We start from the raw sequence: 13,259 nt of genomic DNA, 5'->3' as shown, positions 1-13,259 counted from the left end.
GACCAGTATGAAGGTTCCTGGACCAGAAAACTGGTCTCTGGGTTACTAGGGTCTGGCCTCCAATGAGATCCTGTGCCACTATCCTCCAGGCCCAGCCACTCAGTCTGCAGTCCACCTGCTGCCTGCTCACCCTGACTACGCTGAGGCAGCTTCCCAGTGCAGGCACTGTTCTCCTTTCAGCTACAAGGCCAATCATTTCACAGGAGAAGGTGATCGGGTTGGTCCAGCATGACTTCACATCTCCTTTTTTTCCCCCTACACACTCGTCACAGCAGCACCCAAAGCAGACCTGGGCACTGTAAGGGTGTTGGAGAGTTTCGTCCGCTCTGCCAGGCATGGCAATGGCTGCATGGCTGCAGTTCAACCACAAGGCACGAGGAGAGGCCGTGGCACAATCTCTATGAGCTGAGCAGGCTGCACTGCAGTCACCAGTCACGCCACGCAAGCAAACATGAACTGAGCTGGGAGATCCATGCTTCCACCAGGCAGCGTCTGTCCCTCAGACGTGCATGTGGTTGTAACTCTGCAGTAAGACCATTTGTAATAGAGGTCACATACTGCAATTTCTTAAAAGAATAGTAAAATCATTGCTTATAAATTTATTCTCTGTCCAGAGAGGCTCAGATTAACATACTTGAGAAAAAGAAATGCTCTGTCTCAGAACTTAACATCAAGCACAAATTTTTGCTTTAAGGCAAGCAAAAGGTATTTACCAAGTATAAAGTGCACTTTTTGTGATAGATTCCAAACAAACTCAAGCAACAATAATAAAATTACATTATTCTGAACAACACTTGATTTTATGCAGATGAGATAAATGCCTTCACTCTGTGATGTCATTTCTCAAAGCATAATAAGTTCCTTAAAAGCTTTTAAAGAGGTCACAGCCGCTTCTGTGGGTTAGCTGGCGCACCTGCAGATGGGAAATACTGTTAAGAGACACGACCAGCAGGGGCTGCACTGCGTCACCATCGGACGCCTGAGCACAGGTACACAATGAAGCAGCAGAGCGCTGAACGACTTCTGGTTACTCCAACAAATGAACTCTGAGTAAGTCCATGAACACTCACTTTCCTTCTCTCTGCCCAACAGCTCTCCACTCCCAGGATAGAAAGGGCAAAAGAAACAATCAGGTGTGAAGGGAGAGCTGCCGTTCTCTCTCAGCAACTTCCCACTGCGTTAGCCAACCCCACCACTCACGCTTGGTTCTCCCAGTGCTCACCTCTTCTTTCCCCATTACAGATATAAAAGTCCAAAGCTCCATCCAAGTGTCTGAGCATTACTGAACGTTCTGCTTTGCATTTCTAGTTTTCAGGGTGGGCTTTTTCAAGCTTTTAGGTTTTATTTGATGAAAACAAATGAGGTTTTATTTGACCTGAGTAAAAGATGAGAGGAAGGTGGTCTGCCTTGGCCACTTTTCCAACTGGACAGCACTCGCAGTCACACTGCCAGGAAGGAAAACATGGAGGCCCTCACAGTTCTACAAGGGAGAGAAAAAAACCTACACAGAACAACAACAAGAGATCCAGGAAAAACGGGAGGAATCCAAGAATGGAAGAATCTCCAAAGAGCCTGTCTCCCTCATACAGTGTAACACAGAAACAAGGTGTGCTTGGTGCAAGGAAGAGCTGAGCCAGTGCAGTGTTCTGCTAGGTCTCGCTAACCGCACCAGGAACGTAAGGCCATCCATCTGCCCAACAAGCACTGGGGCAGTGCCGTGTTCCTGCAAGCACTCCAACAATGGTCGTTTTGAGCAGGTTGTGCGGTTCAGTGTAAAAGCAAAAATATATTCAGTGTATCAAAAATACACTATAAAACAATAAAAGGCTGCATGTCACTGCATTGTTACTTCAATAAAAGTTGTGGTCACACTTACAGCAAGAGGCCTGCATCTTCATCACCTTTAGGAATACCAGAAAAGTAATTGTCGGTTATTAAAAACATTGCCCTCTACTCTCCTTTTAACTTTTTAAACTAAATCCATTTTGCTATTCTTGAAGATGCTACCTGTGGTTATTCCAAAGTGGAATTACCTCCCTCTATTTTCAGTAGCGTGCTTACTCCTCTCTTCCTTGGGTACTGAAAAAAACCCAGCTTTTCCTGCTAGCGCATGCAATATCCCCGTCATCTTCAGAAGGGATCAGGACAGGACGGAACAGTACCGTGTCTTCAGCATGTCTTGTAACAAGGGTGAATTGCAGTTTTTGAAGTTACTCTTGCAGCACAGTACCACTACATTCAAAAATAAATGGGGATCGATTTTGCTCTGCTGTAGAGTTTGTAAATTGTCTAAAAGTCCATTTGGAATATGCACTTTGTTTAAGGACTTATATTAAAATATACTGTATCGTAAAATGCATTTCTGCATTGCTCCATAAACTCATACAGTCAACTCAACTGGCTTCTGAAAGAGCTGCTGCCCAGGTTTGCTTGCCTTCATAGGAAGCAGGCTGGATCAGGCCAGAAGGAGAAATGTTACTTATCAAAAGGAAGCCTTTGTTTGCAGCTGGGTTCGGAAGCTCTTCTTTGTTCATCATCTCTTGTGTTATTCCAGCTTTTCTTCATTGGAGTTAGATGAGGGGCAACCACATCACCATCCTATTATTAAAAGTCAGAAAACATTAATGACTGGACATTTGCTTTTGCTTTCCTAACGCAGAGGAGAAGAAGCTCAGTATCAGACTGAACAGAAAACAATAAATCCTGGAAGCACTGTAAACCAACAAACGTTGAAGACTGCATCCCAGAAATGGAAACTGCTGTAGTCAGTGGGAAGAAAAAGATCCCCCCATGTCTCTGAGAAGCCCTCACCACAAGCAGTTCCCCCTTCCTAAATGATCACCAGCAAATCTAGGGAGACCAGCACACCTATAGTTAGGATACTGGAATATGAACCAGGATCACAAATATTGTGTTTCCTCTGACTTTGCCACAGGATCTCAAGCAGAACTGCTACAATCTACCAGCCGCAGGTGCGTGGATGTGCCTTTTGCTGTCTTGAAGCATACAGTGTTGGTGCAGAAACTGGTACAGTCCAAATGCTCACCCCTGCCAGATAAGGCCACCCTGTGTCCTTGTGGCTAATCAAGTGCTCAGGCACTGCAAACACCGACAAAAGAGCAATGAATCCTCCACGCTTAGAAATAAGCTGGTGAGATGCGTGTTGCTGTGTGTTCAGTAGTTAAAGGAGGCCTACAAGAAAGCTGGAAAGGTGCTCTTGACCAGGGAGTGCAGGGACAGGATGAGGGGGAACAGTTTTCAGCTGCAAGAGGGGAGATGGAGATGAGACCTCAGGAAGAAATGTTTTTCTTGGGAGGGGAAGCACTGGCCCAGGTTGCCCAGAGCAGTGGTCTGCCCCATCCCTGGAGGTGTCCAAGGCCAGGCTGGATGGCGCTTGGAGCAAGCAGATCCAGTGGGAGGTGTCCTCACCCATGGCAGGGGAGTTGGAACTGAATGGGCTTTGAGTTCTCTTCCAATTCAAACCATTCTGTGATTCTGTACCATGCCAAGGCCTGCAAGATATGCCAGAGCTAGAAGAACAAGCTTAGAGGACACAACCACACTTGACAAGCTACAAGCAGAGAAAGGTTGTTGCTTGGTCCATTTGTGTAAAGCCCTCCTAAAATTAACTGCTCTTAAAGATGGATGCAGTATGACACAAGAACAAGCCTTGTGCCTCCAGCATACACCACTCAGCTACCAGGTGCTCTCTCATTTCAGAGGAAAATTTCAGAACTCTTGCCCTGAATGAGACTGGCATATAAGATGCAAAGCCAGGGATATTAACATACTCAGTGGAGAGGAAAACACCTCTTGATTCAGAGAACAAACCATTCACACTGCGTTTCTTAAGCAACTTGGGAGATTTTAATACAAGACTTTACTTTAAGGCTTGATTCCAGAAGCAAAAAATATCTGAAAAAGTGTAAAGAACCAAAGAAAGCTCCTCGCTTCCTGGGGACGACTATGAGACAAACAAAAGTGAAAGCCAGCCATTTGGGGAGAAATGTAACAGCAGATTTGCCAGCACATCTATCAAACCTACTGATGCTGCCAGCAGTGGCTCCATCAGTATTTTCTGCTGAGAAAAACTTACTTGATAGAACCACAACTGCTTCCCTGTAGCCAGGGATATACTGGAAATATCAGCACAGAGTATTTTTTTAGATGAAGGCACCCACCTCCCTGGAAGGGGGGTGTCACGGGGATGCTGTATCACACATCATCAATTTACAGCTTCTCCACCACCTCTGGCAGGAGGAATGCAAAGCAAGACGTATGGACTCGGGTGCTGCTTTGGAGTCTCCACTTTATTTGCCAGGGCAGCTCTGACACTGTTCTCAACACAAACCAAAACATCAGATGAGCTGCAACAAACCCTCTTCCTTCCTCACAGCTGGAAACTTGTATGTCCTGAGAGCTGGCAGGAAAGGGAAACACAAAGAACAGGTAAGGCCTTCCAAGAACTCAGACTACAGGCTGATTGCTCAGAAAGCAGAGGTTTGCAACCCTGTTCCCACAGATGTTTTCCACTCTAACCCAGAGGAAATGGACTGACCATGGATCTCCTGGAGGAGGAGCAAGTTTAAAAGTTGAGTGAGGAAGGAAAAGAGAAGAAGAAATAGAAGAACTGATCTGACCGCTTTCCTAGAGCTTTTTATATCTCAGTGCTGTTTTAAGCCTTTGCATGAGGAAGCCTGTACCCATGGCCTAGTGAATGTCTGTGTGGACACCAACTTTGTTATAAAAATGCAACTTTTCAAGTAACAGAAATTAAATCATTGCAAATCTCTCACTGCTTCAGTGAAACCAAAGCACACTCAGATGCAAGCCACAACAAAACTAGAAGCCAGGTTAGAGAGGAGTGGCTCTGCCATAAAGGCAAGGCCTGAACACCAAGATTTTAATGAAAGAGTAAACTTACGGACAAAGGTTCAAAGCTATAAGGACAAGAACAATGACACATGAATTTATTACCTGTGGTTTGGTGAAATCCTTCTCTATGCACCACTGAACAAAATACTGTTTTGCAGCTGAAATAACATCTGGATCCTGACTTTTGCAATAAACCCGGATAATCTGCTCTGCAAATGTCATGGGTAAAAGCTTTGAAACCTTTGGAATAAAAAAAGAAATACGCTTTGGTTTTTCTTGGAATTGAGAGTCCACTGAACTTCTAATTTTTTCATATGAACACAAAAAGAAAGTAGTAAAAAAAATCCCACTGCAATCCATGAGCTTTATCCAAATGAGATGTATTTTTCCAGGACTCCCCATTTATTCAGGTTAAAAGCTGTTCACACGCAGCAGCTGTCAGGGCTCCAGACTGCTGCAGCACAACATGCGCCAGTGATCTGTGAGGTCATGGATTCCACAACCTCTCCACAACTCTCTTCCATAGCTACTGCCAGAACTACCATGAAGGACTGCAATCACTCCCACTGTGACCTGTGAAGAAGATGCCCATCAGAAGCCAGTGGAGGAAAATGAAAGCCTACCTGTTCTTTAGTGATCTTGACTGCCTTGGAAGGATCAGCCTTGCAGTAGAAGAGAACATTATCAATGGGATTCTGTTCTTTCATGCCATAATCCATACTGATAACCTTATGTGTAAACCAAAGAAAATGGCACTTATTCATGTTAGTCTTGAGTTTTCTCACAATACAAAAGGATACACACTGTATTATGTAAATTACTCTAATAAAATAAAACACTAATTAACAAATGATTACTTAATAAAACAAGCTAGTATTTGCATTTTTACATTTTCTTCCACCACCTTTTGTTGTGAAATCGCCAGGCCCATGTTCACATTTACACCAGCTGGCTCCCAGTCACGCTCTGAAATGCTCCTATTTCACACAGTGGAAGCACGCTGGTGCCTTGCCAGCCTATGCCTCTCCAAGCACAGTGCCAGCAGAGGCTGCGGTGATGTTACTATTTGAAATATGAAGTTTAGGCAACATTATTTACAGCTGCTTGGTACACCCAACAGTTTTGTGGTCAGCAGGAAGGAGCCCACTTCCCCATGATTTTGATTTGTAGGACAAGGAAACCACACCAACTACTTTAAAGCTAAATAAACTGCTACAATTTTACCCAGCGCGAAATGAATCTGTAATACAAGGTTGTTCTAGAAGTGATTTGTGATGCATTCCAGGGAAAGCCTTTCACTCACTCTTTGCAGAATTCACCAAGAATCAGGATTAAGCATTTTGGTGCTTGCGGACTGCTCAAGCTCCTGCCTCTGCCTCAGGCTCTCTCCTTCCCACCAATGCTGGCTGGAGCCTGAGCTGTGGCAGAGCAGTGCTTCATACAGAAGACAAAACCCAGGAGTGGCCGCCATTCATCAGGCGTGCAGTATCAGAGGCCTGGAAGTCACTATCTATCCCACCTCACCTATCCTACCACCAGGCCTGCAGTTTACTCGCCTTCATGGCCCTCAGCAGTGGTTCCTAGATTGCCAAAACCCAGAGGTTTCTCTACAGCTCCTTTCCAGAGCAAAGGCAGTCCTGGGAGAACACACTCGCCACCAGGAGCAAAAGGGCCCAAATGACAGCCCAGTGAACCTGGGAGGAAGCTTGTGGCCTCCAGAGCCTTGTGCTGAACAGCTAAGACAGCATTTATGAGGCAACTCTGTTTCTTTGCTTTGTGAATGCATTGAAATGCATCTCAGGTTTTCACTGCGGTAAACAAGGCCCCTGCGATTGAGAAGTTTTTACTCTGAAGCCACCCTGATGGATATTTACATCAATTATGAAATCTTCAGCCTTTAGTTCCACATCTGGAGGATCCTTTTCCGGCTTGGAGTTAGCGATGCTTTCCGCCAGGTCGCTATTCTGGAAAGAAAATGAAGAACTCCTATTACATCTGTGTACTATCAGGCCGTGACCAAGGCAACAAAACACATGACAGAACACGTCACTAAAATAAAACTTTCTTTTCTCCATAGCTTGACAGACTCTTCTTGCAGCAGTCTGATTGGTTGAATCCCTGAACACGTTAGTTATAGAAACAAACGAAGCTCGTATTACTCAGGAGATCCAAATACCACCAGCCTGTGGGTGATGAGTTTTATGCCTACTGACAGGAAGAAAGCAGTGAGTGTGTGTGCGTGTGAACCCATCCAGGATTGTGAAATCTCCAGAAAAGCAGAAAATAAGGATCTTCAAGAAATTGTTTTACTAACACAAGTGTTTTGCAATTAAGTTCCCCAGAGCTGAATACTAAATACATTTACCAATTCTTTTTTTTCATTTTTAATGAAGGGCAGCAGGATCTCACCCTCTCACTAAACGTTTTATACCCATATATTAAACACAAAAACTCCAAGACACAGACAAAATCAGTCATGTCATCGACCACTATAAGTAAACCACCCCAAACAACCAGAAGAAGCTCGCTCCAAGGCAAACTTTGGAGGATGGTGACCTACTTCAAAAGCCACAGGGGCTTTTGCCTGGTTTTGCACCTAAGGGAATATGTCCTCATCAAAAGGCGGTGGCTGGGCAGGAGGTGCCTCTTCAACTTTGTCCATGGTTGCTGTGCTCTGGGGAAGATGCAAGATTTGATGAAGCAAGATTTCCTGGGAGCAAACGAGACTCCTGGAGAAAAGCTTCAAGTGCACCACAGAGCAGCCAAGAGACAGGTCCAGCTGGGAAGGAATTCAACAAGCACATTTTTTCATTCTGCTGATTTGTCCATTGCAATGACAGTGAGACTGCTAAGAGCAGAAAGCAACACACATTGCCAAGATGAGGCACGTGCCTTGTTTGTTGTGACTCAAAAAGCCAAGGAAAGGTTTGGACTGAGTGCACACCTAGAGGAAAATAATTTCCAGGAGGCAACTGGTGGGTGGTAGACTGTTTCTATTCTGTATCACAATGTAAGTACACTAACTCTCTCCTTTTTGTTGTTTACTTGCCTTTTTTTTAAGGTACTTCTTCCAATTTGTGTTAACTGGAAACTTCACTTTGAATTTAAGACTCATGTAGCTATTTGGGATGTTCTCCTGGCTCTGGCCAGCTTGAGCATCACAAAACTGGATGGGGTTTTGAGTAACCTGATTGAGTTGAAGATGTCCCTGCTCACTGCGGGGAGGCTGGACTGGATGGCCTTTAAAGGTCCCTTCCAACCAAAACCATTCTATGGTTCTAAACTGAACAACACTGCAGTCTCTCAAGGGGCAGAACAGCCAGGGCTATGTTTTGTCTAGCTACTCCTCTCCAGCGCTTCAGAGGGAGCTGAGCCTCCAATACTCTGGCACCACAGGAAAAACTCTCCTGAATTCCAAGCTGAACAGCCGACACTACAAAGCATTGCCTTAAACTAATCATGCCACCGACAGCGACTCACGCTCCCAAACACCACGCTAGATACCCCAAGGCTCAACACCTCCAAATGGATTTTCTAAGTGAGAGTTTTTCTTTGCATTAACCAAGTTTCTAAAAGGAACTGTTTCAAGGCAGAATATTTCCTCATTTGTAAGCTTCTCTATCCTGAGCTTCTCCTCAGAAGGGCAGAAGCTGGACAATTGACATACATTTCCTTTTGGGCTGACCTTCCCCTGTAGACATTTTACTTCCTTCTATTTTCTCCTACTTTTTTAAAACAGAATCTCTTAACACTACTTTTTCTTCGACAAAGAACATGAACAAACTTTCTCTTCAAACAAAGAGAACAGAACAGTAGGACAGTACTAGTCACTCTCTTTTATGGGAGAAAAAAAAAGAGATGAATTAATTTTATTAAAGCCTTACAGATGCAGTCAGCCACTTCTGGAAATTTAGCATGGAAAATTAAATGTGACAGCTGAAGTTTAGCGATAATTAAGTGATATTTGATAACAAGCTACAGCACATCTCAAGAAAAGCTGTGCCATGTGAAATGACATCAGCTCTGATACAACCTTAGTTTGAAATAAGCCAACAGGGGTGAAACTGATGCATGATGAGTGCTTTGAAACGCCAACACCGGAAAAGATACACGCACGCTCATGATATGAATAGAATTTAACACCAAGAAATGCTGAAGTTATTCAATTTGATGTTTGTTCCCAAAGCACACCAATTATAATTCAAAGCAAAAGTGTTCCTTATGAAATCCCAGTGAACAAAGGTGACAGTAACAACTTTCTCAGTCACTGGACTAAAACAGCTTTTTGAGCAATCTTGTATTTTTCAGAAAACTTTTTTTTTCTGGAAATACTTCTACAATAATCAACTTCCAAACTCCAGCCTCTTGCTGTTCTTCTGTCTGTTTGTAGAAAAAAAACTCATCCCAGTTCCCTATTTGTTTCATGGCTCAGCTACATAAAAGACAGGAAGAGAACTTTTGACACTATTTTTGCAACAGCAGTTAAGCTAAAAAAAACCTCAAACCAGACAAACAAAAACACAGAGATAGAGGAAAAAAAACATGGTCAGCAACTTAGAAAAATGTTTACAGGGACAGAGTTTGGAATCTGCCACCAATGGACATTACCTTCACAACTTCCCTCTTTGTTTCAGGATGAGTCTCTCCTAAAAACTTGTATAACTGACGACGTTCTATTTTACGCAAAATTTCTCGTGCCTCCTCCAGTTCTGGACAACTTGAGTGCAGAATTTCCAGGTAGATATTATCTGCCAAGGTTGCATTGATTTTTGTTAGGCATGTTAAAATCCAGTGTCACAACAAAACCCACATATGGAGACAAAGGTTAAAGCAACAGGAAAACCAGCTGGTTTGGGAAAGGCACTTTCAGAGAATGACTGAACATAGAAAGTCTGACAACTGAGAAGTCACTCACAAGGTCATCTTGATTCTCATCAGATTCCTAATGGTTGTTGACAGAAAAACTGGCTCAACTCTCACCCTTGCAACACATTTTACTATTTCACTGGAAGTTGCTTCCTCTTCTTATTTTGCCAATCTTGCCCAGCAGAACACCCCAAACACCCTGGCCCAGGGACAAGGGTGCTGCAGCTTGCACAGGAATAAGGTATTTCTGTTACACCCGCAGAATTTCTCAGGCTTTGGATGGAAGACTTTGGCATCAAAGTCCCCACTCCTGTCTCCACATGACGGTGAAGGACGCGGTCTGTTTCCTACCATCGATACAAGCAGTCAGATGTGGTTTCTTTTGATGTGGCTTTGGAGCAGAAAGGTTTTTTTTTGGCTGCCCTAAAGAAGCTGCTGCTGTTTGTATGCTGCTCGTCTGTGACAACCAACACAGCTGCAATCCCTGTCTGTTCCCATTCCCCAGCCAGAAATGCCTGGGCAGCTGTGACCTGTGCTGCCGGCACAGCTCTACAAAGCCTGCCTAGGACCACAACTGGCTTAAGCTGCTCCAAACACACTCTGGAGGAAAGCTACAAGCCACATACCATACACCTTTAACAGAGGGTTGCTTTTATGGACAAAGCTGATCAAAGCCAGGAACTCCTCCATGAGGTACAACAGAATCACAGAATTGTTTAGATTAGAAAAGACCTTTAAGATCATTGAGTCCAACCATAAACCTCACACTGCTATCTCCGCCAATAAAAATTGCCCTAAGCATCACATCCACAAGGCTTTTAAATCCCTCCAGGATTTAAAAACTATGGTTTGCTGTCAAATCAGGAGGCAATGAATTAAAAACTAGCAGTGTTTATTCCCTCACCATTTAAGAAAGACAGACAACTTTCTGCCGCAGAACCCCACTGAGGTTGAACATTTTAAAAGAATCAAGAGGCACCTGGACAGTTCCAGAGAAGTGTTACTCATTATGGACTATTAAAAACAACCCTACTGTCCTCTCAGAACCCCTAGGTCGCAACCGTTAGATGCAGGGAAGGAGTGCCTTGGTTTAGGAGGAGAACATACATGTCCTTCACGGTGCACTGTTATATCTGAAGTTGGTATATTCCTTGCATCACTCTCCTTGCTGTTCAACTCTCCTTGTTTAACAAAAAAGCCCTGGCGAGCAGCTCCTTGCTGCAGCAGACTGTAAGAGGCAGGGGATTGTCCTGGTCTCCTTGCCCCAAGCTGTGCTCCTCACCAGGAACCACAAGCAGCTACAGCAGGAACTGGTGCTAACTTAACAGCACTGACCAGACAGCTCCCCTAGGGAAAAGAACCCAGCCCATGAAGAACTTTGTCACAGTTCTCGCCTTTCTTCCCAGCCCTCCATGGCCCAACACTGCAGTTCACGCTTTCTGACCCCAACTGCCACTCAAAGCCAGGTCCTTCCCTGCAGTGTCGGAGGGGCCAGGTAGCTCCTCACCTCGGCACTCCATGCAGCCCCTTCATTCATGCCATGCAGAAGGTCTGTGGCCAGGCTGAATGTGGCTGTGGCGGGGGAAGGATCACCAGCAGAAGGCCTTCAACATGACACAGATTAAGGCATGCAAGTGCCCTCAGCCTCTGTCACCAAAGACAGAAACTCTTTGGTGAGAGACTCACCAAAGACAGTCTCTCTGTTGGCCAGTCAAGGCTTGGTGATGGAAACTCAGGAAAGTTATCTTGCCAGTCAGGAGAGACGCCCTGGGAGTCCTTGTGAGAGCTGCCAGTACTTGGGAGGGCTCTTCAGCAGTGTCTGCAGCTTCCTCTGCCCTGTAGTTACCCAGTCACAAGCTCCTTGGTGCAGCAGGGTCTGCCTTGCCCATGCTGGCTTCCACCCCCAGGCCGGACAGAGCTGGTAAGGGCATGCTGCAGCACTAAACGCCAACCAGAGGAACACTGGTGTGCCTCACAGCCAAGAGCAGGGGGAGCAGACTAAACCAAGACACCATGGCAGTGGGAAGCACACTTGAGGGCCCCAGCACGCCTTCAAGCGGGTTGCTCCCTGTACTTACCCTATAAGAATCACTCCCACAAGTTCTTATCCAAGCAACTGGAAACTTTCATACATTCCGTTTCCTTCTGTTATACTTGTAAGCATGGTAGCAATGTCTCAAGCAAATGAAATCAGACTCCATCAGAGCCCTTTGAAGCCTACCTTGGAATTAATTTCACACTACACCACACATACGATGCCCCTCTACTTGATGCAGCATCGCTCAGAGCTGACTCACAGCCCGCTTGTGACAAGCACAACAAACTCAGGGCAGAGGCAGGACCGCCTGACAGCACTGCCTGCAATAATCTGAAGCTGAATGCATGCAGAATATAAGAAGTTGGTGCTTCTCTCTCTCAACGTAAAAGTAATAGAAACTAGAAAGTCTTGCTCTCCCAGCAAGATACAAGCACACAGAGACTGGGCAGTCTGGATCTGCCCAACTGTCTGTGAACAACAGCACTCAAGAGTTCCAGCCATGGGCATGGACCCAGCCGTACAAAAGGTTTCTACCAGGTACTCAGGATCTTTACTTCAAAAATATTTCTGAGAGCTCGTACCAGTCAGTTTGGTGTAGGCCTCCATGTCCTCCATCGCTGTTGAAATCTGGTACAGTTTTCCTCCGGAGCCTTCTATTTTAAAAAATTTGTCTGCTTTTTGAAAGGCCTCTGTAATCCTAAATTGAGATATAATTAAGACTTAAGGAAAGCATCATTTTGAAACACTTTATCGCATAAGAGTCAAAAAGAAATGCATTTGTACATAAATGAAACTGCATCCCAAGCACACAGCAGACCCTGACCACACCGTAACGTCCTATCGCCACGCTGTCACTGCAGATTTCAGTCTGTTCAGATCTGGACCTGCAAATATGTTCAGATCAGACCTTAACCTTATTTCAGTGAACAAGCAAGTACACTTTGTTCTGCTTCAGACTCTGTGCTTAACATTGTTTAGGCAATTGCAGAACCTGCAAGAGAAGTGACACAGCCACTCAGCAGCAATCAGGCTGTCTCAGATGCCCACATGCTTTTACAGACTCATTGCTCCAGGATTTCAATGAGAGAACACAAAACGTTGTAAAGGTTGAGCATCATGAACATGGAGTATTTTCAGGTAGGAGAAGGCGATGTTCTAAAAATTACGTTCTTCCCGAATTCCTTGCTCCCCTTGTCATTTCCAGCTTGTACCGTCATTTGGATCAGCTGCTATAATTACGGCAAGCCAAAAATTAAATTTCTTGGCTGTTTTCCTCCTCACACAGAGGACCTGTCAAATCTTAGCATTTTTAGGATGAGTTTCAGAGAACCACTAAACCAGGAGCTGAAGTATTTGACATGAAAGCAGTCATGAATCGCTCCTGTACTAGCATGTAATCCTTTCCATTCCTTTTTTCCAAACTCAGCAGATCATTACTCAGCAGCTGAGAACATATTTTGGGACACTAATATTCCTGCTC

At 44.7% G+C, this 13,259-nt stretch overlaps 1 protein-coding gene across 4 annotated transcripts in view; it reads right to left on the bottom strand.

Annotated features, from left to right (window-relative positions):
- Positions 1–629: 629 nt before the first annotated feature.
- Positions 630–13,259, bottom strand: part of SAMHD1 (SAM and HD domain containing deoxynucleoside triphosphate triphosphohydrolase 1) — a 29,333-nt gene continuing 16,703 nt past the window's right edge. For 2 of the 4 annotated variants that reach the window (XM_054081199.1, XM_054081202.1), the window contains 6 exons: positions 12,361–12,476; positions 9,484–9,623; positions 6,750–6,839; positions 5,499–5,603; positions 4,978–5,115; positions 630–2,598 (listed from right to left, as the gene is read on the bottom strand). In XM_054081199.1, coding sequence (XP_053937174.1) covers positions 2,476–2,598; positions 4,978–5,115; positions 5,499–5,603; positions 6,750–6,839; positions 9,484–9,623; positions 12,361–12,476 — 712 coding nt within the window. In that variant the 3' untranslated portion in view covers positions 630–2,475. The other 2 variants (XM_054081200.1, XM_054081201.1) reach the window with 2 other exon arrangements.

The sequence above is a fragment of the Cuculus canorus genome, chromosome 16 (assembly GCF_017976375.1).
Source record: "Cuculus canorus isolate bCucCan1 chromosome 16, bCucCan1.pri, whole genome shotgun sequence".
Lineage (NCBI taxonomy): Eukaryota > Metazoa > Chordata > Aves > Cuculiformes > Cuculidae > Cuculus > Cuculus canorus.
Note: the sequence above shows the minus strand (reverse complement) of the source record. Positions and strands in the feature narration are given on the sequence as shown.